Source organism: Aythya ferina (assembly GCF_964211825.1).
Source record: "Aythya ferina genome assembly, chromosome: 15".
Lineage (NCBI taxonomy): Eukaryota > Metazoa > Chordata > Aves > Anseriformes > Anatidae > Aythya > Aythya ferina.
The window spans coordinates 11,649,619-11,674,446 of NC_140314.1; the positions used below are offsets into that span (position 1 = coordinate 11,649,619).

Sequence of the window (24,828 nt, forward strand, 5' to 3'; positions counted from 1 at the left end):
TACCTCAAGGGAGGCTGTAGCGAGGTGGGGGTTGGCCTGTTCTCCCACGTTCCTGGTGACAGGACGAGGGGGAATGGGTTTAAGTTGAGCCAGGGGAGTTTTAGGCTAGATGTTAGGAAGAACTTCTTCACTGAAAGGGTTGTGAGGCACTGGAACAGGCTGCCCAGGGAAGTGGTGGAGTCACCATCCTTGGAAGTCTTCAAAAGACGTTTAGATGTAGAGCTTAGGGATATGGTTTAGTGGAGGGCTGTTAGCGTTAGGTTGGAGGTTGGACTCGATGACCTTGAGGTCTCTTCCAACCTAGAAAATTCTGTGATTCTGTGAATTTCAAAAAAGATTCAGAAGTCTTAATTTTGAAGGTTGTTTTGGTGTGGCACTTCTTCCTGGGACTGCTGCTCCACCCATCGTTCAACCATGTATGTCTCTCAAAGGCTGTCATGAAGGCTCTGAGCCTTCTTAGCAGCCAGCAGACCGTGACCATCACACCCAAGGCTCCTCGGGAGCATGGGCTGGGCTGAGGCACTCAAATTACCTACAAGTTCCTTAATCTGGCAACGGGTGAGCAAGTTTCATCCAATTCTGAAGCGCTACAGCCTGACCAAGTAACAGCATACCGGAAAAAAGAATGAAGCTGTTTCCTAAATGGTTTTGTTTTAAAAAAATATCAAGTATCATGAATGCCTTAATCACTTTGCAGAAAGCGTTATTAAATGACTTTAAAATTGAACATGACCATGGGCTAACGAGCTTTCTATGTTCCTAGAATGATAGCTAGTAGACTTGAGCATAGCAGAAGTCAGTTAACGGTGATAATAAAAATCAAATACCTCAAACATCAAAAATAAAGAAAATACTCCCCATTTGATCTTGCTACTAAACCAGAAGGACCAAATCACATGTTTAGCTCCTAGGGTTAAAGCAGAAGACAAAAATCTCAGAAAAGAAGCCTGTCTTTTGGAAAAGAGATGGGAGGTTATCTGACCTACCCCATGGGTTCAAGTCAATATCATAAACTTAATTCTCTACTGCAGACACTCGCACAAGCTCCGTGCCTTTGTGGCCAGCCACGATGAATAATGCATTAACGCACTTTCAGCAAACACCAAAACAAGCAGAAGTACTTTCTGTTTTCATACTGAGTTGATAATGACATTTTTTTACAAAAAGCCTATAATTCTCAGTCAAGTATGGGATTTCAAAATACGTGATAGATAAAATAAACCAATACCAAAAACGGCTGAGCAAGTTACAGCGTTTTCATACAAAAATCAGCTGCTACTTAATGTTTTCAGCATATTTCCTCGGTGTTTTAGTTACATACCCACTTCATGACCTGAAATGCCTTTTATTGATATCCATGCTGCAATGAGATTTGCAATCAAATTAAATGCAGACATAGTGGAGGAGAGGAGGAAATACAATCCCTTTCGTGGATCAATTACTGTTGCACTTTCCTTCCTGACCTTCCTTAACAGACCTTGTCCACTAGAACATCCGTTCAAGCCCAAAAGGTGAAAGTCATCCTTTTCATGCAATATGGCCACTTATTCCCTTTGGAACAAAAATATTTCAGCTTGCCTACAATTTTGCCCCTCCTACTTAGTCTCTTTTGCAGAGTTGGAGTCATCTCCTCCCACACTGACACTGTTTACAGCTTTGTATTTAAAACAGTTGGCATGTAAGTCATGATTCTTCTGCAAATTATCACTCCAGACCCTACCAGCAAGCTGCAGGCTTTAAAAGAAAAACACCATATAAAAGAAACCCACTTCTTTTCAGAAACTGTGCATGATCTGTGATTAAATTGCACATCTGTTCTTTGTGAGGATTTTAAAAATATATTCTAATTTATTATTATTATTATTATTTTTAATATCGTAAGACCTGTTCTGGCATGGCTGGCTAATTACAGATTTCCTAAATGCTTGACCCAACCCTCTCGGTCCACAGTCTGCCATAACAGACTACCCAGAGGGCACATCCACACTTGAGAGCGTGCTGCAGAGCTTGGAGTACCTGCACCTAGCCCTGCTGCGAGAAGCAAGAGCATCTTGCACTCCTATACTGCAACTACGGCAGCAGAGCATTTTTTTTAAATAAGTGCTGAGCCTTCACACGATTGCTTTATCACTGTGCTGTACAAATTCTGTCGTATTTTGGGGCATGTGTTATATGGATACTTATCAGACTGCAGGGGAAGAGGAGTTTGAGGCAGTTCAAAATTCACTGCAGCATCAATCTGTTTTGGGCAATCAGGCACAGTATTTTCAAGGTGTTGTCTGGCCATTTGCAAAATCCCTCAGGAGACCTCCAGTGCTTGTGGTGATGAATAGAAACAGGTACCTATAAGCATAAACTCGATGCAGTAGCTTTAGCACCGCTGTAGATAGGGTGTCTGAGAAGGCTGAAACTAAGCTGGCACTTGTCCTAGACGCTCTTCTGAAGCAGCTTCCCTTCTTGGACAGCCAGTGTGAGCCTCTTCTTCACTTATCTGGATAGTCATGTTTGCACTTCTGTGCAGTGAAGAACAGTGTGAGCATTTAAACAGCAATTAACACCCAGCCAGGATGGCCCCAGACCAGAGGCAGGGAGGCGATGAGCAGCAAACAGAGCGCGGGCCAGCAGCACATCCGAACGTGGCACACTAGCTGCTTAGGAAGTGATGCACACTTCTGCTGAGTAAGTCACGCTCTTGTTTCAGAAAACGCGTAGAGAAATAAGTGCCTACCCACATGACAGCAGATCAGTGTTAGAACCACAGAATCATTCAGGTTGGAAAAGACCCCCAAGATCATCTTGCTGTAGTTTTGCTGCCCTGCAGTTAAAGCTTACTTTGCTGTCCCAGAATCACAGAACAGTTGAGGTTCTGAGGTGGATGGGACCTCTGGGGACCATCTAGTCCAACCTAACCCATCAGGTTAACAAGGCATCCTCGTTTTCTCTCTTCACTACTTGAAACACATAAGCTCCTACCCCTTATGGCCTCAGCAGTATCTCTGTGTGGCCTTGCGCCGGGCAGCACAGACTCATTTGTACAGGCATCCACCGACAGCCCTGCGCTGTGTTCTCCTACATTTTTTGTCAGTCCCTTCATTGAAAGATGAGAGAGAGCTGGCAAGCTGGTGCCCGAGGGATGCCAAATATGCCATCCAGTTCTTACTTACACAGCAGTAGGAATAGAAAGGTGTCACCAACAACTTGAGACCAGCCAAACCTCACACTGCATATTTTGGGAAGGACAACGATGGCTATGCTACCTTCTGTAGTTATACAGCCCCAGCTTGCTCTGTAAGGAAATCACTTAACTTTGGTCCTTATCTGCAGACCAGCCTTCCAGTTAATCACACTGTGATCCCGTATTTTTACTGCAAAACTAAAACCAAGCACAGAAGCAGGGTAGAGGTGCCTGAACCTCTCTCATGCTCTGCTGATCCAGACAGCATGCCATGAAAGTCACTTGCTCTACCAGCTAAATATAAAGAGCTCTTCCCAGGACCAAATTCACTAAGTCTAAGGACAGCGACCTGCAGACAGCCACCCACGGGCCTGGCATTAGTGGCCAACTCAGGCAACCCACCATGAGGAACTCACAGCGCAAATGAAAACAGAGAATAGACATCTGTTGTTTGGGAAATCTGTTCTGAGCTGGAAGATTGAGAGTAACAGCAAAGCTTCAAAGTAATACACATTGTTTCACAGATTTCCTTGTCAAGAGTTCTCGTGAGAGGTGTGAACATAACAAAATGTCATCATTTCTCTAAGCTGTTTCTCCATACAAATCGTTGCCCTCTAGGTTTCTAGAGCAAGCAGATAAAACACAGTCTTGTAGCCTACCGAAGTGCTTTCTCCTACCACTCAAACAATCCTGCTGTCTTTCCGTGGAGATGTCTGTTATATGCTCATATAAAAAGGTTCACAGGTGCACAGAATGAGAGATAGAGGAAAGACAGAAGCAGGCTGCAGCGAACAGAAAATCATAAAAGTTATAGTAGCTGCAGGAGGCATAGATTCTTTCTCCCCAATAAAATAAAGACTATTGAAAAAGCAGTGTTGACCTCTTGGTCACGAAATACAAATAATAAGAAAATAATTTATCTGAAACCACCTTTAAAAAACATTCACCTTATTTTAGAGATTGCTTGTCAATAGGACTAGGCATTTTACCTTAGGTTTTTCCACGTGTTTGAGAGTCTTTGTCAAGTCGCTGGCGTTCTCAGACGACGATGTTGCCTGTATCCTGGCTCCATCTCCAGACTCCAAGCCAGGAAGCAGGGCTTGTGAACAGCTGCACTGGGGTTCCTTCACCTTCTGACCGGAGATCAGATAGGTCTTCAAACCTAGAGGAGAGACATAAACATTGAGAATTGCAGAAAGACAAAAATAACACTCCTTTGGACTTCTCGGATATGAACCACAGTAGCTATCAAAGCGCTATCAAAGCTCAAGAGCACAGCACAAAAGGAGAAGCATCTGGGAACAACCACCAGGAATATAAAGACGTTCTGGGTGAAGTGGTGGCGACCAGGATTGCCTGACACCTGCTGCCCCAGATTCAAGAGACTACTCGAACCCACAGCAGCAGCCATGCCTGACATGTACTTTATTCCATTTTCACTCACGTACTTTTGAGAAAAGAGCTAAGACTTTAGGCATTCGCTTCCAAGCTGTAATTTGAGATTGGACATTAACTCTTTGCTTCTGGAAAAGATTTACATTTCTCAATGATGTCTGGATTGATATTCTACCTCTGAAAACCAGCATGTCTTCCTCCACTTGCACTCTCCATTTCTCACAGAGCTGTTGTGAAGCTCGCTTAATGCTGGTAGCACATTGCAAAAGGAAATGGCGTTTAAGTGCTAGAAATTCTGATGGGTTTTCATAGTCAGTGCAGACTTCACATTTCTAAAGAACAAACTCAATCTCTCATACGCCCACACGCACTCTCTGCAACTGTTGCATGAAGTGAAGCATAATTGGAAGCCAGATCCTGTATTAAAGGCCAGGCTGGTAAATACCGTGGTGTATCAAGCTGATCCGTACCAAAAATCTGTTCAAAAAATGAGGATCTGAGTTTGGTTCAGAATATTCCCTACTTCACTTCCTTGATAGTTTGCATTATAATATTCTGGGCTATTCCTAGGCACAAAGATGGAGAAGGAGCTGCTCACCACACTCCTTCCTGAATTGAAATGAGACAGTTTTATTGCTGCTCTGTGGGAAATCTCCCACCTGGCATGGACAGGCACTGCTACACTGAAAAAGCGTGGGGGGCACCAGATCCCCAAACCAGGCAGTGCTCCTTATTTTGGGGTCCCAGGCTGTTGCCCCATGCGATTCTGAAGCCAGCCCCTCCCTGCCTGGCCTTGGAGGAGACGCTCCTGCACTGGCTCCTGGGTCCTGCATCTGGGTCAGCAAACCTCCTGGCTTTAGATGCCCAAAACCACTCATGCACAAGATGATCTACTGCGTCTGGTTGCCTCCTTCTATAGGACAAAAGCTGGACACAAGCTCCAGCCCTTGGAAGACAGAGTGTTTCTGTTCAAGTAACAGCTGACGTTATGATAAAGGTCATTCTCTTGCAACTTTCTGTGGAGAGATTCTATAAACGTTTTTCTGCCCGTGACACGTAATCCAGACAGGACTTTGTCTGTAAGCTTTCCAATACAAATAAGTTAGACATACTAATAGCAGTTTTTCAGCTTCTTTGTTTATTTCCCCAGTATCTCACACCACTCAGCACTTGCCCAGCCTGTGCAGAAACCTGCATTCGTGTGGGCCCCGTGCCCGAGGTGCTGCATGGGACCCGACCTTCATTTTACATCGGTTACAGCAGCCCTCGGATCCTACTTGGCGGCAGCGCTTCGTAAAACCCCGGGCTGCTGCTGGCTTCCAGATGTTGGGCTGTCTCTAAACCTTATGCTGATGGGGGTTGTCATGTAAAGAATTCACCGCAATCAGCTTACAATTGTATGTTTACTGGGGTAAAAGCTAGAGCATTAAGTTTTCTACTTCTATTTTTAAACGCTACCTTTAAAGCAACAGGATTATTTTGCCACTATGATTCCCTTTTCTTTTCTTTTTTTTTAAGCACACGCATTTTCTTTGTTTCTTTGTACTTTTAAGGAGGCATTCTTTAATGCTTTTCTCCCATTTTACTGTGTTGCATTGCAGAATTACTTTGTCAACGCATCGCAAAGAAGTAAAATCATCTCCAGTTTGAGCTCCGCACCAAGGAAAAAGCACCAAGGCCATGGGGCTGCCGCAACGGAGACCTGCTCTGGGGGAGCAGCTCTGCCCCACGGGTGGCCAGTGCCAGGCTCCAAGCTGGCCGAGGGGGCACCGGGTGACCACAGAGCCTCCCTCGCCCCCTCCTCGTGCTCCCCAGCCCCACCGTGCCCACCAACCACCCAGCACTACTCGAGAAGTGTCCCCAGCATTCAGACAGTGGCAGCCCAGAGTGCTCGGAGCAGCCCTAACAAATGCTACTTACTTGAAGGACTGGCGTTTCAGGAAAGTAAATAAGTGAAAAAGGTTATGTTTTGAGAATTAGGAGGTTCAGAAACCTTTATTGAACTTTACTAATATTACCTACCTAATACTTGGTCATTAAATAGCTCTTACGATAGGGAAACTGCACGTTTGGGATTGCTTGCTATTCTGTGACACTTCCTGAAGCAACTCCTGGTAAGTCTGAAGTGTATTGGTATAAAAAAGGGCTATTAATTCAACAGAGCTCTATTGATGCAACTAAAACATATCACACAAGGGGTGTAATTTTCCTTCTTTTACATACCCAGCGAGCTCTCCCAGCCACACTCTCATCTTCCATACAAACAGGGTGCAGCAGGAAGAACATTCGCATCACTGTGCAGCAGGTTTACATCAATTAGGTAACTCAACAGTACGAAACAAATAAGCCAGCAACGAAGGAGCTGCTGTTTTCTGTGAGATACAGCAAACGGTGCAAGTTTTGGGGTGTACTGCTGCACAATGCATCTCATGACATTACAATGAAGAAAGTGCTACGAAATGCCAGTAATAAAGATAAAGCTTGTCCTTCTTTCCCCTCCTGCCAGTCTCCTTTTTATAATAACTCCCTTCCCCCAGATTTATTCTAAAGAAATGCTGAAAAATAACACAATCTCAAGCTGCCTGATAGCGAGTATGTGCTCTGGCAGGCTCTACCCTGCAGCACGTCTCTGCTTTTTCCAGAGATGGCTCCTGGAAGCACAGACCGGGAGGGAGCTGGCTCATTCCTTCACGGAGACGTATTACATCTGACCGGGGGCACAGCGTCCACCATCTGATTTATTCAGTATTTTCTGCCCAGGAGAAAATGAGCAACATCGTGCGTCTCTGAACAACACAAGCCGTTTCCTTCACTCATCTTCAGCTTCTGGGAATCTGACAGAGCTATAAAGAGTAACAGCTCCTGTGCACCGAGCCAAGCCATTTACTGCTGGAGTTCGACCATTTTGAACATTGCCACGGCAGCGTCTGTGGAAGGGCATTTTTGACAAAGTAGTTAACAGGTGAGATCTGCACAGAGCTACAGTGGGTTTACGACTGCTGCTAACACTGAATTTTGGAAGTGTTAAGAAATGGCTGCACTTTGCTCCTTTCTTCTACTAGCTTTGCTTTCCTTTTTATCGGCGGCCCTCCTCTGAAGCTATGAAGACAGAAACCCCCTCCCAGTACCAAAACACCACGCCTAACAACAGCAAAACACCTCTAAGCTCACAAACAAACAAAATTATGAGGAAGGCTGTGCATAAACATCCCCGTCTTGTTAACCTGCTTTTGGTAGCATGAAATAAAATGCCCCCGGGGGAGCAGAGGGAGAGGCAGCCCAGAGGTAGGCCGCTGCCGTGCGGCCTCCCCACACCTCTGCCCTAGGCTCTGCTGCGGGCAACGGGCCCAGGAGCTGATGAGACCTGGCCTGATGGCACGGGGTGTAAGAGGACGTCCCGGTCACTTTGATTACTTTGCTTCATTCCTTCATCAGGCCTGACGTGTGCAGTGGCACGGGCACTGCTCCATGCCTCTGTGAAGAGGGGATGTCTTCTCCTATAGAGGCCTCAAGAAAGGGGGGCTAGTACCAAAATTGGTGAGCGAATTCCTTGGCAAAGTAAGATTCCTGCATCAAGTGTTAACGCTTCACCTGTAAGGAATCAAGGCTTCTCAGCTCTCTGTTGATAGCAGACAGGAAAATTACTTTCTCTCTGGCAAGCTGTAGCATACCTCTCACCTCTCTAATTTAATGTACTTCAAATGCTTCTGAAATCCTTCTCAGTACTGATACTAAAGAAGAGACACGAAAAAATCATGACGATATTTCAATCATTGCCTCACTGATTCATTTAATGGAAATATAACCCTGTTCTCAGTGCACATCCCTGTTCTTCCCCCTGAATCACTTCACCTTTTTAGCTGTGCTGCTAGGAAATGGCAGTTAGTGAACAGGGCACCTTCCTTTCTGGAATAACTACTTCCCAGTAGCCCTCTTTTCTGTAAAATTAGTAACATTCCTGGTATTGGTGTAATAAAATCCAAATTACTCCAATTATGCCCCCTTTTACCAAGCAGCTTTATATTAATGATTCTTTTTCATTATTCATCCTTCCGTTATTTCCCATAAATCTACACACTTTAATCATATTTCTTTCAAAATAAATTATTTTGTGAATTTACGATTATTAAATAATGAGTTCTATTTTCACAACCCACTGCTTTCGCAGTCTCTTACCACCCAAAATCAGAATTCACATGAAATCTGTTCCTACCACAGGAAAGAACCACTGTGACTGCCCTACCTACGCCAGTGAGGACATATAGCAGCACCTTTCCAGATAGAAAGTAATTATTAATAACCCGCCCTAGTCTGCTGTGATGAACAGTGTTAGCTATTACCTCTCAGTAATATTACCTCTCAGTAATTTCGTATCTCATTTTATAGAACTCTGGTACAAGTATCTCGCAGCAGTACAGGCAGCTCATCAAAAAGCTTTGCATTTCAGGGCTGGCTTTAGCTCCTTCCTTTGTAAGTAGCTCGGTATTCACTCACTTTCAATGTTATGCTTCTTCACGATCAATCATCTCTTGCTTTCTCTTTTCAAAAACCACAATGCAAAGTTTTCTCCACACCCTATCTTCTTCTTTTGCCAAAAATCCAGGAGTGAGAAAACTGGTATTCAGCCCCGGCCATTCCAGGGAGAGGAAACCGAGACTGATTTTAGATTTCCTCATATAATAAAATATGTTGCCATAGAATTTCGAGGCTCCTTACGAACCAGAGCTCGTTGTGCATTTCACTAGAGATCCAATCTGGAAACGGGCAATCACAAAATTGGAAGTCCTTTGCCTAGCTGCACAGCCAACATACCGCAAATCAACCGAGGCATCTTCAAAGAGGGCCCCAGTAACCAAGCTGAATGCACTGCCAAGAAATGCGCAACTTTAAACGAAAATAAGGGTTGTTACTTCTGTAATAATAGTTTTTTCCTATTTTGCAATCTTAATTTGCCAACAGATTGTTGCATTTAAGAACTAACTTCTGAGAGTTTTTCTTCTTGAAGATTCTCATAATTTCATGATTAAAGCATTTGTGCACGCTGAAACGAGGGGAGAAAAAGCTCCGAGGAACATCCTTAGCTGGGCAGCAGCATCTGGTAAATACAAACGGGATAATCAGAAGGCTTGTGATATCCCCACAGAACATCTTTCAGTCAACTGAACTTTCAGAGTGGAAATGCTATGCACTAGTAATGATTTTCCACCTCAACTTGCTGAAGTTGCTTAGGATTTTGTTTTTAGAAATTTAGGCATGTAAAGACCTCTATGTATATTTTGAATTTCAAGCATGCTGCCACGTTGCAATTGGATCGCCCAGAGAGACAATTGCCGTTGAGCACTCCAGCAACTGGGAAAAGAAAAATTAGCAAAACGAACCAAACCAAAAAACCTCTTTCTGCTTGAGTGCCCAAAACAGCCCCAAGCTCTCGGGACCGTGCACTGGGGCCGCAGGGCGAGCTCTCTCAGCACCTTCCTGCGTGGCGCGGCGCGGGCAGGCGATCAAACATCTGCTCACTCGTGCTGAACAAAGGAGGGCGCAGAGCTTCCAAGGCAGAACCTTACAAGTTTCCTCCACGGCATTGTGCCCAGGATGGGGAGTTATTAGCCTGATCTTTAACTGCAAGAGGAGTGGCTTTTCCAGCAAGTTTATGAGATGCTCACATGGTGGAAACAATTACCTACCCAGCCCGCCAGCTGTGCCAAGGAGTTTATCTGATTTCCTGAAGGAGCCACCAGTGGCTGTGTTTAAACAACATGAGATACGGCATCGAAAGGGGAGCTGCTCGCCCTCAATCCTTGGGCAAGATCAGAAAGGAAGGAAGGAGGACCGGACCTGATATTTTGTCCTTACATTTAATCTCTACTCCAGCTGTTAGGCTGCAGCAGCTCCCACCCCAAAAACCTATGGGGCGCTTCTTTTGCTGCAACAGGCAGAGCCCCAATGCCTGGGCTCTGATAAACAAGCCTACCTGGAAAAGCACTTCGAATGTATGGAGCAGTATTTCCTGTGACTAAAATTAGAAAGGGAATTTATGAGCCTACTTGTTATCTTAGGACTCTGGAAAGCAGAAACAATGATAATAAGAAACAGAACTTTACAGGCTGGAAATACAAAAGGAACTTCCCCCCCAAAAAAAAAGAAAAAAAAAATGAAAGAAAAAAACCCAAACCTATTTTCATAATCTCAGAAGAAGAATTGCAAAGAGCCAGAGAAACCAGAGGCATCTTCTGTATTATGGAAAACCACTGTTTTTCTTATGCCTCCTTTGTTTAGCAAAACGCTTGCTTTTGATCAGCTAACAGACAACAGTGGGCTTGGAATATGCTGATCAACAACATGTGTGTAATTTTGGTGTTCGACATCTGCCAGCGGGGAGCCGGGAGCCCTGCACCCAAAGCCACGGTTTGCAATTGGAGCTGTGCTGCAGGCACGAGGCTGCAGCCGGCCAGCCTCCCCCCGAGCCTCGCAGCATCCTCCTACCTGCATGAGGAACAGGAAAACGAGTGGGGAACAGGAAAACAAGGCACAGAGCGGGGGAAAGAGTCCTGTGCAGATCCAGCGAGGGCAAGTGGCTCAAACCACTGGTCCAGCTGCAACAGCTGCCTCAGGAGCACATTTATGGACCTGTTCATAAGCTACTGTACGGACCTGTACATAAACAGTCTGATGCCTTGAAAGGAGAGCTTTGGTTCAAAGGGTAATCTTGGGATTTTTCAGTCCTGCCCTGGGAACTGGGTGCTCCAAAGGTCCAGCCACTTCGCTAACGCGCTGCAGATACCAGATGATCTGTCCTAAGGATTTCTCACAAAACTTAAGAGAGATACGACATTTCTACACGTATGGCAAAAAGAGGGCCCAATTCCAGCTGTAGGTCATTTGGGAGCAAAGATGCTACCTGCCTTGTACTTGCACGATTCAATCTCTGTAACACCTCTGTGAAAATAAATTCTGTGACTGAACTGTGTGTGTTCATAAGCACCTGCTATGTTATTGGCATTATTTTTCACACTTATTGGCTATCCCTTTGCCCTCTGTGTTAATTTCAATGGCTGGGAAGGAACGAGCGTGGCAGAGATGATGACATTTTGGAACCAAGGAGCTGCCAAAATGAGAGTCAACCAAGCACACAGGAGCCCAGCTTCTTCAGGGGGTTGAAACGTCTTCAAAAAATTACCATACTCCTACAGCCCAATCTGTTTTCTGAAAATATAACTAAAGACTAAGGAAGCAGGAACTGAATCTAAGAAAGCAGCCTGCTTGGAAACCCAGCAAGTTCAAAAATACATGGCTAAGGCAACATCCAACCCCTGCTTCTGCCTAATGCTCCGTGTAACAAAGGCAGGACCTTGCCTGGGGAGCCAGGAGCTCCCACGTACTGCCTTGCACTACATTGTGGCTGGCAGGCAGCAAGCCCGGGAGGAGCCTCCTGCAGCCAAGCTGTCGGTCTGGCATCTGCAAACATCCCCTGTGCCTCTGCCCATGCAGGGAGCCCTGCTGCTCCCCACCGCCCGAGGAGTGCCATGATCCCTCGGGGCATCCACTTCCCAAGCATCCCTTTGTTTCATAATTAAGTACACCAAAACCGTTTTGAACCTAAAGCTGCATTGTGCTGTGGGGGGACGCGAGTGATCAGATGGCTGCAGAGAGGCCACCTCCAAGGCAAGGACCTCAGGCAACCCGTTTTAACAACAGCTTCATAAAGCAGGGATCCGTGGAGAGGCAAGGATTTCTCGAGTAAATTCCAGCCCTCTAGACGGGATAATTACGCACAACCACAGGCATGCCAGAGCTGTCTCATGCTCTACGTTCCCTCCTGCCCACCTCACGCTGGCGTACCTCGGAGCCGTGGGATGGCCGTACCGGCCCTACACGGCAGGCAGGATTTCCTAAGCTGAACAGAGAGGGGTCCAAGCAAAAGTTTTGTCAGCTCCAGGCTCTCGGGGATGGGAACTGATTTCTTTTAAACTAAAAGGCATGGCCTGACTGAAAGCAATTAGAAGTTTATTAGAAATTCCACCCTGGAAAATTGCACTCAGGACCAGAAATTTCACCTATCCTTTTGATGGATATTTTAGAAATGAAACATAGCAAGCGTGCACGATGCACAAAAGGATTGCAGTACAAAACAATAGTCTGATGCAACCGGAGTCTGCTCGGGCACTCAGTAACAAAGTGAGCTATTGTGGCCCTTGGTATTGACATATTTTTAATAGGATCCAGACAAGAGCACGCACCAATTTAAACAAGATTTTAGCAGTCTATTTTGTTACGCTGCTGCAATCTCTGTGTGTTGACAGGACTACAATCAGGCAAATTCCTTCCCTCTTGCATAACTCAGGTAGTCTGGGCTCGATGTGCTAAATCAGCATTTCATTTAAAGCAGGGCAATCCTGCAGGCTAATTACGCCCTCAGTAAGAGCCATGCGACTTCACCGCTCTCCGTGGACTTGCAGACAAGGAAACCTAAACCAAGTAAGAATTGCAAGCAGACCTGCTAGGAGCTGGTGGGTTCTGCATGTGTAACTTGGTTTAAAAGAAAAATTAAAAGGTAAAGGGGAAAAAAAAAAAAACAAAAACAAAAACAAACAGATGCAGTATTGTCATCATCAGTTTTCAAATATGTTTTTTTTTTTTTCCAAGCAATTGATAAAATAATACCGAAGGCACACATTAGGTACCAACATTTTTGCTTAGGTCAAACTGAAAAGAGATCATTTTGGGCATCCAGTGATGCCTACAGGAGAGCTCTAACTCAAAAGTTCCTAAATATCCATCACATATTGGTCAGAATGACCCTTCTCATTTCACCTTTCCTCAGTATTGGCTATCTACAGCCGTAACTTGTCCCCTCTTCCCATTACCGAAAGCACAGACCAGCAGTGGCACAGCAGTGCTTTAGGAAAGGCAAACCTTGCCCCACGGCAGTGCACTACAAAGCTCTGCCCACCTTGCTCCACAGTGGCTTATTCATGCTCAGGGATCTCTGGAAAGATCCCTGCACCCTGCAAGTAACCTCCAATATTTCACCAAAAAGAATGCAACGTGGAAACATTCTGCAGACAAGAAGAATGCGTTGTGAACTGTCCCCAAAGTACATTCACAGAAGTTACCTCGAGTAGAAGTTAATTACCTTGATTAGCCTAAGTCAGACTCAGAAAAATAAAAGATTTTTCCTTAAGGGATCAAATCAAAAGAAGTAAATTTGCGTATCACAGATAATTCCTACATTAGAAATATGATTTTTTTTTTAAATACATTTCTACACCCAGTTTCAAAGAAGATGACCATTCTTTTCACCCGTCATCAGAGCCTACCCACACAGTTTGAAGAATTCGTGTTGGGATCAAGCGTTTGTTCAACGCATCTTCCCAGTTTATTTTTAAGACCAATGAGCCAACAGCAATCATTTACCCTTTTCCTCCCCGAGGAAGCATCCCCAGACGGAACCCGGTGAGATTTTTGTCCGAGTGGGCTGCAGGGACCAGGCAAACAGGACTGGCGTCGCGCTTCTGGATTCCCTCGTTTCACAATCCCACCCCCAGCGCTGCCCCTTGTGCAATACAAACAGGCATTTGTAATTCAAGGTAGGTTGTTATGAATAACTTATGCACCGCTTGTTTACAAGGCCAACAGTTTCAAATGGTTACTAGTTTAGTAGTGAAAAATAAAACTAATGCAAATAAAACTGCTGCGGGAGGCGCTTTAAAATAACAATGGATAGTAGCTGTATAAACACAGGTAAGGTGAAGATGAAATCCCTGCATGCAACCACCGTGTAAGCATACATCACCATACGGCTGTGCTTTTAATTTAATTGGCAAACTTCAGCCAGAGGGTGTTTGAAGTACCTCTAGCACAAAGGAAAGATTAATTTGTGAGCCCATGCCGAGAAGAGCTACTGTTCTGAGATTGTGAGTGTTGTGTCTCCCCGAGCAGAGAGTCTCGTCTTTTCAGCCAGCTTATTTCCCTTCCTTAACTAAGAGATACTAACAAGCCCTCCCCAAAATAAAGAACTCAAAAGTTGCAAAACAAAGTTAAAAAGAAAAGGAAATTGTTCCAGAGCTATGTTTATTCACACAGCCAAAACCTTTCCGAAATCCCTTCTATTCCTTCCCGTATAACATCAGGACAACCAGAGACTGCCCAAATGGTAGGCTTCTTAGGGCCCTCAGCAAGAAAACCAAACCTGTCGAGAACCCACTTTGATCCTCCAAGCACGGCAAGCACCTACACTCAGAGAAGGCCACAAAGCTGAAGAGCAGCATGGTGAGGGATCTCCCTCGACCTCCCCTGCTGCCCTCCCTGGTCTCGCCGCTTCTCAGTGGAGTTTCATCCCTTACCACAAGGTGAGGATGTGCGAGGCATGCAGGATGACCCCCTCCTGGCTCCAGGGACAGAGAACAAACCTGCTGTTGCATGAGAAGCTGCCGAGTGTCTTCAGGCTGTCATCAAAGCTTGCCATGTACTTGAGCCACGCGCTCGGGCCAGGACAGGTCCGAACCAGTGCAGGCTTCTTGTACACAGACTTCAAACCATGTTACCTTTGCTCTTGTGCATTCACCACAAATGCTTATCGCTACCCCATTTAGCAACTTGTACTTCACCACATAACGCAGTGTGATCCAAATCATAATTCAGATGAAAGATGTCTAGAAAATGTAGCACATGTGGCAAATTCTTTTGTATGTCCAAACACACCTGATTAAATTTAGCTTGAGGTTTGTCACTGGTTGCTCAATGAACTCTCTTGATTATCATTACATCTCATCATTAAATCTACCTGTTGTGAATGATGCTAAAAATAAATAAAATACAGTCAAATGCTCATTCTCCAAATACAGGTTTGCTGACCGTTTCCTTCGGCTTGTCACTGTTTGAAATGAGTGCGCCCTCAACAAGTCTCTGCCCACTACTAATGCTCACATCCAATCTTAATACCAAAAAAATACCACCACGACTGGCTGACAGGTGAGCAGAAGTCTTCTAAGTGGCACAAAATGGGTGAAATTAACACTTCTATTGTTCCAAGGTTTGGATATTTCACCGATTGCCCAGCAGTCTGCATTCAGACCAAGCCTGGCAGCCTGCTTCACACCGCAGCCAGCTCCGCCAGCTGCTCATGCCCCATATCACCCGAAGGATGATGGTTTCATCCTTTGCAAAAACATTCTCAGACTTCGTGCTAATAATTACCTGATTACATTTCAAACTGCCCTCGGGCTAGAATTTATTACTGGGGAGTACAGGAATGTGTCTGGAATGCAAAAACAACCAGGGTGAAAATCAGTGGGCTCTGAGCTGGTATAAATAGATAGCTCGCTACGGAAACTCGTCGCCTCTCCAAAAGCAAAACCACAAGAAAGTGGCCCACTATCTCCCCTAGCTAATCTACTGGTGAAATGATTTAGTCTCCCAGCTCTTAGGAAGAAGCATCTCTGCAAAAAATTCCATATAAATAATGTTTGTGCTACACTGGCATGCGAGGCAGCTAACTATCCTGCGTAAACTCTTCAAAATCTGGTGTAAGAGAGAAAATCCAAGATAGGCCGAATACTTCACATTTTGGAAATGAAGATATTTTTATGCGCCTATTCAGAGTGATTCATTAAAGTTAAAGCAAGCTAAACCTGACCTTTGTGCACCACATCACATTCGTGAATCTTTTATGGATAAAACTAAGGGCTTGCAATAAGCAGTACACACAACTCCAGAGCAAGTTCTTTGATGGTACCATTGCCCTCCTGACATTCAATTCTGTTCTTATTCTTATTTTGCAAGGTTAGCTTGGTTCAAGACTTAAGTGATTGCTTTTACTGTATTCAAAAATTCTTATGTGATTTCATAAGAAACAAGCGTTCCATAAACTAAGCCATGACTTGAAAAAGACGACTATTCAGCTAAATTAACTTCTTTTATTATTATTTTCATGCGGAAGCTTTCTTTATAGTTGCATGCTACTACGTAACAGGCTTACTGACAGACAGCTTCTGTTACAAAAGCCTATTTTAGTGCACGTAAATTCCTGCATCGCCCTCCCTCCCTGTAGGGCCTGGCACCTGCAAGCAGAGCGTTGGACACGAGCTCAGCACACGCGGTGCAGAAGGCTGTTCTCTTCTTCCAGCCCCTCTGTGCGGGGAACGACAGCAGACACCAAGCAAGCAGCCCTGCCAGGTGCCTGTGCAAAGAGCCTGAGATCTGTGGGGATCGGGGGGGAGCAGCCCCCAACTGGATTTCTGGCAGCTCTGGGCCAGCGCTGTGCTACTGAATCACCCGCCCGACGGAGTCCTTCCTGATTTATTTGAAGATCCAGGCATTCAAAAACAAAATTCCTCAATGAAGAGTGAGGTATTTTGTGGGATTACTCTCTCCCTGAGGTTAGGGATCAGGGCTTCTGAGAAACATGATGAATCACAGTGGTTTAGCTTACTCATCTTAAAAAGTTTTTTTTTTTTTTTTTTTTTTTTAACCGATAGCAAGCAATTCTTTTTTTTAATTTTTTTCTTTTTTCCAAAGATATCTAATCTAAGAAACACTATGAGCTTGTTTGAACAAGAAGAAGAGTATGCTTTTCATTACCTTCACACTTGTACACACCATTTTATGCAAAGGAAGGATTTTATAACCAACCATTGACACTTTTTAGCATCTCCCTGAGGTAAGCAGCCTAATCTCTTGCTTTAGAAGCAGATGCACATCCAGAATGCAGCAAGGCAGCTGCAAAACTCACAGAGGTGCATGGGAAGTCTCAAAACAGAAAAAACGATGGTGGCAAATCTCCCTTCAGTTTGCACGCCTTCCTTCAAGGAAACTGAAATTAAAGAACTGACATCGTGAAATTAAAGACACCAATATCAGAAAATGAGTTTAAACAAAGTGTATGGCATCCAGGATAGTGTGTAGGATGCTTGGGACATATATCCCCCATCTCTGCCTATCTCTGGTATTAAAATCTCAATCACACAGGTCTATGCCTCAGTTTTCACCTCATTTTTGTCTACAGTGAGATCTCTGCACTTTGTTGGCATTTTACCTTCCACCTAGGTGGATTTCTGACTGCACTTCTTCCCATCTATTTGTTCCCATCTATTTTCCCATCTATATCTTCCCTGCACACTCTTATTTCTTAGCCAGCATTATGAGAATTATGGAAGCACTTTATGTCAAAATAAAAGAGTCTCTTCTCAGACCATTAAACCTCTCAAGCTTTGTTAAACTTGTTCAATCAAAGTTTAATCACTGAAAAGTTAAAACTAGACAAATACTTTGAAAAAATAAATTATTTTTAACACATGTCACTGCTTGGGCAGCATGTAGGGAAGAGAGATTCTTCTCCCCTAAAAAGCATCATCGTAGGATGTCTTAGAAATACCAGGCAAATCAGGACTCTAAATATATTAAGATGTATGCGAGCACCCAGCTATGCATTGCTAATGTAGCCGTCTTCCCCTGGAGCTTATATAACCATCAACTCTTCGGCAGCAAAACCCAAAGTCACGCCAAAACGTGCAAGAGAAAGCTACTTGCACCACGCAGCTGCCGATTTCTGAAGCAGATCTCCTGGCCCCCCCAGCACGGAGCCGCAATCCCTGCAGGACAGAAGAGCCCCGCGTGTAATGTGCTGCTCACCTCGCTTCCCTGGGCTGCGAGACCCTCAAACAAGGCTTCAGAACAAACAGCATCGCCTCGCACAGCACCGAGTCCAACCTTAGACAAACTTTGGGTGCTACCCCATCAATTGATGCCTTTTTTTCCCAGCTGCCTAGTCCAAAAAAGAACATTTTAATTTCTCATTGACCCAGGCCGCTGGTATTTCATGCCAGAGTTCACTTGGGAAACGGGAACGGGAGTATATAAACTTAGAGCTGAGAAAGGAAATACTTTTCTAATAGTTACTGGAGGGCTCCACTGAGTCATAGCCATCTACTGAAGGTATTACACAACAACTGGATGTCCTGTTTGTAGAATATGAAGGATATATAGAATATGGAGATCAAATAGTGTTTTGTTTAAAAGAACATCTCCTCTGAAGCATATATATATATATATATATATATATATATTATTTTTATTTTTATTTATTTATTTTTTTAATTCATGAAGCTGCCAGAATCTTAAGGAGCAAGCTCTGGTTTTGAAAGGAGGTGTGCTTTTCATCTTTTATGTCAGAAGCATAAAAAGTTGTTTACTTTAGAGGGAAATGGATTATTTCAAGTCTGCTCTCCCATTAGCACCAAAGCACAAGCAAGGCATTTGTCTTTTCAGCTGGAGCTGCATGGTGCACACCTCCAGAGTAGCTGCTCTTTCTCTAGGAGGCAAACCAGCAAGCACAGAAGCCTGGAAAAAAAAACACGTAGCTGAAAAAAAAAAAGAATTAATTTTAATCTTTTGGTGGGAAGCCTGTGTTGCTTTTAGATTGCCATTTTATCTACTGGAGGGTACAGCGAGTTCAGGAAAACATTTGCCAGCTCTAGCAGGGAACTGCTGCGAGGACCAGCACAATAGCCATGCTCTGTTCGAGACAACAAGGTGACTGCAGGAGTTCAGCCGAGGGGCCCCGAACAACATCAGAAACCAAATACGATCTCATGGAAAAAAACAGCGTCTCGGGAAGACACGCAATAGCTACTGCTCTCAAAAGCAAATAAATAAAGACACTGGGTACTGAAGTACATCTATTTTTGCCGGATGCACTAAAAATGCTATGCAGGGACGCTGGAGCCCTGCGATCCCGAAAAAGAGGAGCCTGCACTACAGCAACCACCCTGAGAAACCGACCCTTCCGAATGCTTCACCTCACATCTGCTTCTCTGAGAAAACCAACTCGGAGGAGAACATCCTCTCCCAGTCCAAACCACCGCATCCACCAACCTCCCTGAACGCTCTTCAACACCTTCACTACCTGTGGGCTCTGGGAGCTTCTCTCCATGTGCCCACGGCTCCTCGAGCACCTGCAGCACTGCTGGTACTGCTGCTGGTGCATCTACGCAGCCTGCAGGAAGGGGGCAGGAGGCTGATTTCTCCCCTCAGCCTCTCCAAAGGAAGGCTGGGCGCTTGCCCCAGCCCGCTCTGCCAGGCTATAGGGATATTTTGTGTGGTGGAAGCTGAGAGGCAAAATACTGGAGGAAGTTTCACCGTGGAGTGCCAAAAAAGGGAGAGCAGAGAGGCTGTGGGGTCTCCGTCCTCAGAGAGATTCCCAAGCAGCTGGACAAGGGCCTGAGCTCCCACATCTGAGCAGGAGCCTGGCCAAGGCACCTTCTGAGGCTCCTTCTAACCTCTGCTGCTCCATGAAGCCTAAGGACTGCCACATGGAAAGTTACAGGGAAAGTCCTCTTTGATGTAAAGATCAGCTGTGTGCCTGTGCCGGCTTGGTTTAGGTTTTCATGGACCCAGCAGAGGAAGCAGAGAAATTTTCCTGGTGTTCTTCAGTTAAAAAAGCCCTCTTGATGTCCCGATCCTCACCAAGAAAGGCCACACCAGGACAGCTTCCAATAGACGAATTTCTCAGTTCAGGTAAATCTCTGACTGACAAAAACCACGGGCAAACACCACCCCGGAGCCATCGCCGGGCTCAGAGCAGCAGCCTCACACACACACCGCTGCCTCCCGTCAAGCTCCGGCTGCTGCAAGGCACTCTGCAGGCCTGTACCTTCTCAAACAGCTTTTCCAGTTGAGATTTCAACCTGCTTCCTTCAAGGATTTATTGCCATTCCTACAGAAACAACACTGTTTATCATCATCCCACTCTACTCTCTGGCTGGGGAACTTCTACCATAAGCTCGCACGTCCTTGGGAAACGCAGACCACATATATCCAAGTATATTTATGCACCGAAGGCTTCAGGAAACACCTTCAGTGAGTTGCCTACACGGAGCAGGTCCTTCCATGTCGCTCCTGATAAGCGGCAATTATCTGGATTTCAAGTCATGTCATGGAAATTATGCAGACTTGAGATGAAGCAGTTCATCTGACTCAAAGCACGAAGGCTACATGTGAAAAGTAGCGGCTTAAAATGCTAAAGTTGTTATTTTTATCACTCCTCTCCCTTTAATTTAAAGCAGGACAGCACTATTAACAATGCTGGGTGCTAGCATTGTCGAAAAGCAACGGGAACCAATCGTTTGCTCAGGAGGAGAGCGAGCGGAAAGCCAACGAGCAATTTAGAGCCTCCTTCAACTCTGCCTGAAGCAGTTTCAACCACATCCTGGATACTCAAAACCCAAATTATCTCCAACACCTTCCTCCTGCCAAATACACTAATTTTTCGCTCATCGTCTTGGAAGTCCCTAGCTCTCACATTCTCAACAACTACTCCAATAGCAGTTAACACGATGAATAAGAAGTATGCAGCACATCAACTTCAGAAATCTGGGAACAGCTCTTGCAGCTCGGAGTCTGCTATGCAGATTTTATTACTCTTTTTCACAGTTCGGCAGGGTGTACTTGGAGCAGCTGCCTACTTCCCAGTTCAAAAGAACATGAAGCCCTTATCTAGCACCACACTGCACATTTCCAGGTTGAAGGAGAGTCCAGACCACAGTTTAATGAAACAATATTCAGATTCTCACTCTTCATGCATGCCTCCATAAAATTCCCACTAAGTGCACATATTGCAGCAATATTCTGTTGGTAAAAAAATAGTTCTTGTACTTCACTTGTTTTCCTTTAGAAACTTGTAATGCGTAAAGATTTTGCAATGAAAAAAAAAATAAAGAGGTTGAAAACCATCACGGAATGAGAAAACTGCGAACAATGAAATCATGTAAAGCCTTCATGGTAAAGTCATTTTGAATTCAGGTTTAATTGGAATATAGCAGCCTAGGAAGTTATGGTTCTAAACCACAAACAAGAGAGGGAATGTTTAGTAACCCCAGGCAAAAATCCCCTGGCCTCTCCAGCAGCGCAGTTCAAGCTCGAAGCTTTACGTCTATTTATAGACCTCGGGCACATATCACTACAATAGTTGATTGTGCTTTGCAGCTGTTTTGTATATCTAGAAGGGCAGGAAAGAACAGACTGCACTTTGATCATTCCCTTTTTTGGACTATTAAAACAACAACAAAAATGCCGTTAGAAAGGACTCCGTATTTTGGAACCACAAGGGTACCTGTTCCAAAAGCCACAGCTTACGCTAAAGATGGAGCGCAGAGCTAACGTGGTCAATTGTTTACCACTATTATAAATACGGACAGCAGAAAATATTTATTCTGCAAGCATGCAAACTATTTCACCTATCATGAGAACATATGCCAGATCTAATTATAGGAGCCTCTACTCCACAAAGCATCTGTTGTTAAGTGACACACACATAAAATTAAGATGCAAACTGAAAGCAACTGCATCGTAAATCAGCACACGGAATTGCTCGGGAAATAAGAGAAATGCAGCAATGGCTCAAGACACCACTGAGGGATGTGAATTAACTACGCACAACCTATAAAACCTGTTGGTATTGAAGCTTTCAAAATACACCTCAATGCACTGGAGCTGAAGAGAGAGGAATGTATTGCTCACCAAGTCGAATCAGCGATCCCCGCGCCACGAAGCACACCAGTGCTTTGGGAGCTCTGTGGTTAGGGCAGCATCTACCAGCCACTCTTGCCAGGACAGCGGCACACACACTGCTTTATTGTCCATCGCCCTGTTTTTTAGCTGCTGCACTAAAAATATACCAGCCTACTACCTTACCTATGCGAGGTGCTTCCAGAACGGTTGTTTTTAACAACTGTTCAAAAAGCCAAACAAAACCAGACCAAACGGAGTCACAGCCATGAAATGATCAGTGTGAGCACGATAAAACCGTACTGTGTCCATTACTCCAGCATTCAACATCTGAAAAATGGTCTTCGCTACGGTCAAGACAATTTAATTTATTTTTTTTTTTTGCAAAAGAAAGGAAATGAGCATCAAGCAGTCGTCTGCAAAGACCTAACCGTACCACGTCTAGCCTCCCAAAAGAACATTCCTAATCAATTTCTGATAGGATTTATGCACTGCAATAAAGTATAAAATGGGATATCCAAGTACAGCTTACTCAAGCTATCCGCATGAGTTTGAATAGCTCATTACTGAACAGCCACGTGCACTGAAGGATGCGGACAGTTTAAACCAGAGAAGCAGGCTGTAAAAGTGATTAAATCACAAAAGAAAAAAAAAATCTCAGTGGGGAAGAAAGCAGAGGGCAAAAGAGCTGGTGGCAAGCCCTGTAGTGCCACAGCCAGGCCTCAGGGCATGCGCTGTTCTGTTTGCTAGGCAGCGAATAAACAAGGTTATTGAGCCAGTGAGTTGGGAAAGCAGCACTCGGCTGGGAGAGACAGAGCAGATCAAACGGAGGACAGCACAGGCCTGCAAGGGGAAGTCAGCAAGGTCAGACCTTTGTTAGGTGCTCGACAGCCTCAGAATTACCTGTTCTGCATAATCAGCGCAGCACAATTGATGATTAAGAACAAAGCTTTTGGACTTCTAAATATGTCAGTTAGGATATTAGATAGTATTTTTAAAAAAGCTTTTCAAAGAAAATATTTAAGCACGTTCCTATCTTTTTTTAATACAAATTTACTTCTGCTGTGGCTTGTATCTCTGTTGCATCTGTATTGTTTATTTAAACCAGAGTTCACAGGGATTTTTTTTAATGTTTGAAAAGCACTTAAGAAAATGTTCTTGATTTTCATTATGGCTCTCAGGCATTACCATTGTTATATAACTATACATTGGATTAGAAACTAACATATAAAATAATAATTCACTAAATCAATTATTTATATTGGGGTAATATGAAAAATGTCACTACACTGCCCTGACCACAGGTATGGCACTGGCAGAACAAGCATTTATTGCTAAATGCATGACTGGGTTTTATTGTACACATTTACACAATTATTAAAAAAAAAAAAAAAAAAAAAAAAAAGTTATTTTTCTTTCTTGGCCACAAAAGCTCCTGCAAACCATTTATTTTCCAGTGAGTAAAAACCACTGATACCATTTGGGCAAAGAACAACACAACAACGGACACTACGTGGCCGTGGCGCTCCCGGCCACCTCGGGAATGGGACAGGGAAGGGGAAGGGGCTGCCCTTCCCCACCTTCTGCTGTGGCTGGACCCACCGAGCAGCAGGAAACCTCCTTGCCCCGCACTGCTTTGCAAAACTAGCGATGTACCTGGGCTGCTACGAATTTCGGGAGGGGAGCGGCGAGATAGGGGCTGCTTCTGGAGAAAGTAACACGACGCAGCGCGTCACCAGCGCTGAGCTCGAGGTCCTGGAGAGCTCCAAACCACAGCTTAAAAATATGACTCAGTATTAGCAGGCAGTATTACAGAAGGAATAAACAAGAGAAAGTACGGGCTGACACAGATAGCGGCACCATCTAGGGAGACGATGACAACTGCAGCTTGTCACTGTGCGTGTCACCGCCACGCCGACCTGGCCGAGCAAGCTGCCTGCCAGAAAGGTAAGGAAGGGCTCCGAAAGGCCCTGGCGTGCCCCTGTTCTGCACTGCATTTCAAGACCAAATTCCTGCATGTGAAAATCTTTTAAGAGGTGGGGAAGCTGAAATTTAGCAAGATCTCTCGTGTTGTTCCCTTCTACAAAACTTTCAGTCAAAGCCTACCTATAAAACAAACATTTCAGAGTGGATTTAGCAAAAACCACCAACGCAATTTCGGACTAGCGTTACCTGTGACCACAATGGCTCTTTGCAAGAGAGGGATGCCTCCCTTTAACGTTATTGCTGAAGTCAGACACGTTAAGCATTAAGTACAAATGTCAGCTTGGCTCCGGCCGCGCCAAACTTCAGCTGCGAGCGGAGGGCAGCTGTCGTACAATGTCAAGGCATGCTAACAGCTCCCACCTCCCTGCCCTCCTGCACACAGGGACGCCAGCCAGGCCCAACAACGAGGGCAGGGCACGGCACAGCCCACAGGGCTCCTGTTCATCACTCAAGCCTCGAGTCACAGCCATGATCTACCAGGAGCCAGCGGGAAGGGAACGCAGAGGTGAGCTCTTCATTGTGGCCCCAGCTGAGGTGCACGTTGGGGCTCTTCAGGTACAAAACCCTGTCCTTGCACACCTTAAGACATCAAAACCAGGTTCTGAAGATGGAGAAAACCCAGCTCTAGCCTGGCAGGATGCGTGTGGCGAGCGGCAGCATCGGCCCAGGCCTCTCCCAGCACCGCATCTCCACAGGGCTGCCAATGCCCCATGGCACAGCCTGGCCAGCAGCAGCCCTTTGTGCTGCCTCGATGCCGGTGTTTGAGGAGC

At 44.9% G+C, this 24,828-nt stretch overlaps 1 protein-coding gene and 1 long non-coding RNA gene across 3 annotated transcripts in view; one reads left to right on the forward strand and one right to left on the reverse strand.

Moving 5' to 3' along the window:
- Positions 1-24,828, reverse strand: part of ADCY9 (adenylate cyclase 9) — an 82,414-nt gene that overhangs the window by 35,449 nt on the left and 22,137 nt on the right. For both annotated transcript variants that reach the window (XM_084537165.1, XM_084537164.1), the window contains exon 2: positions 4,165-4,337. In XM_084537165.1, coding sequence (XP_084393291.1) covers positions 4,165-4,337 — 173 coding nt within the window. The remainder of the gene's footprint in view (positions 1-4,164; positions 4,338-24,828) is intronic.
- The window catches only part of LOC311445263, a 72,772-nt gene that overhangs the window by 30,884 nt on the left and 17,060 nt on the right, over positions 1-24,828 (forward strand). The gene's annotated exons all lie outside the window — the stretch shown is intronic.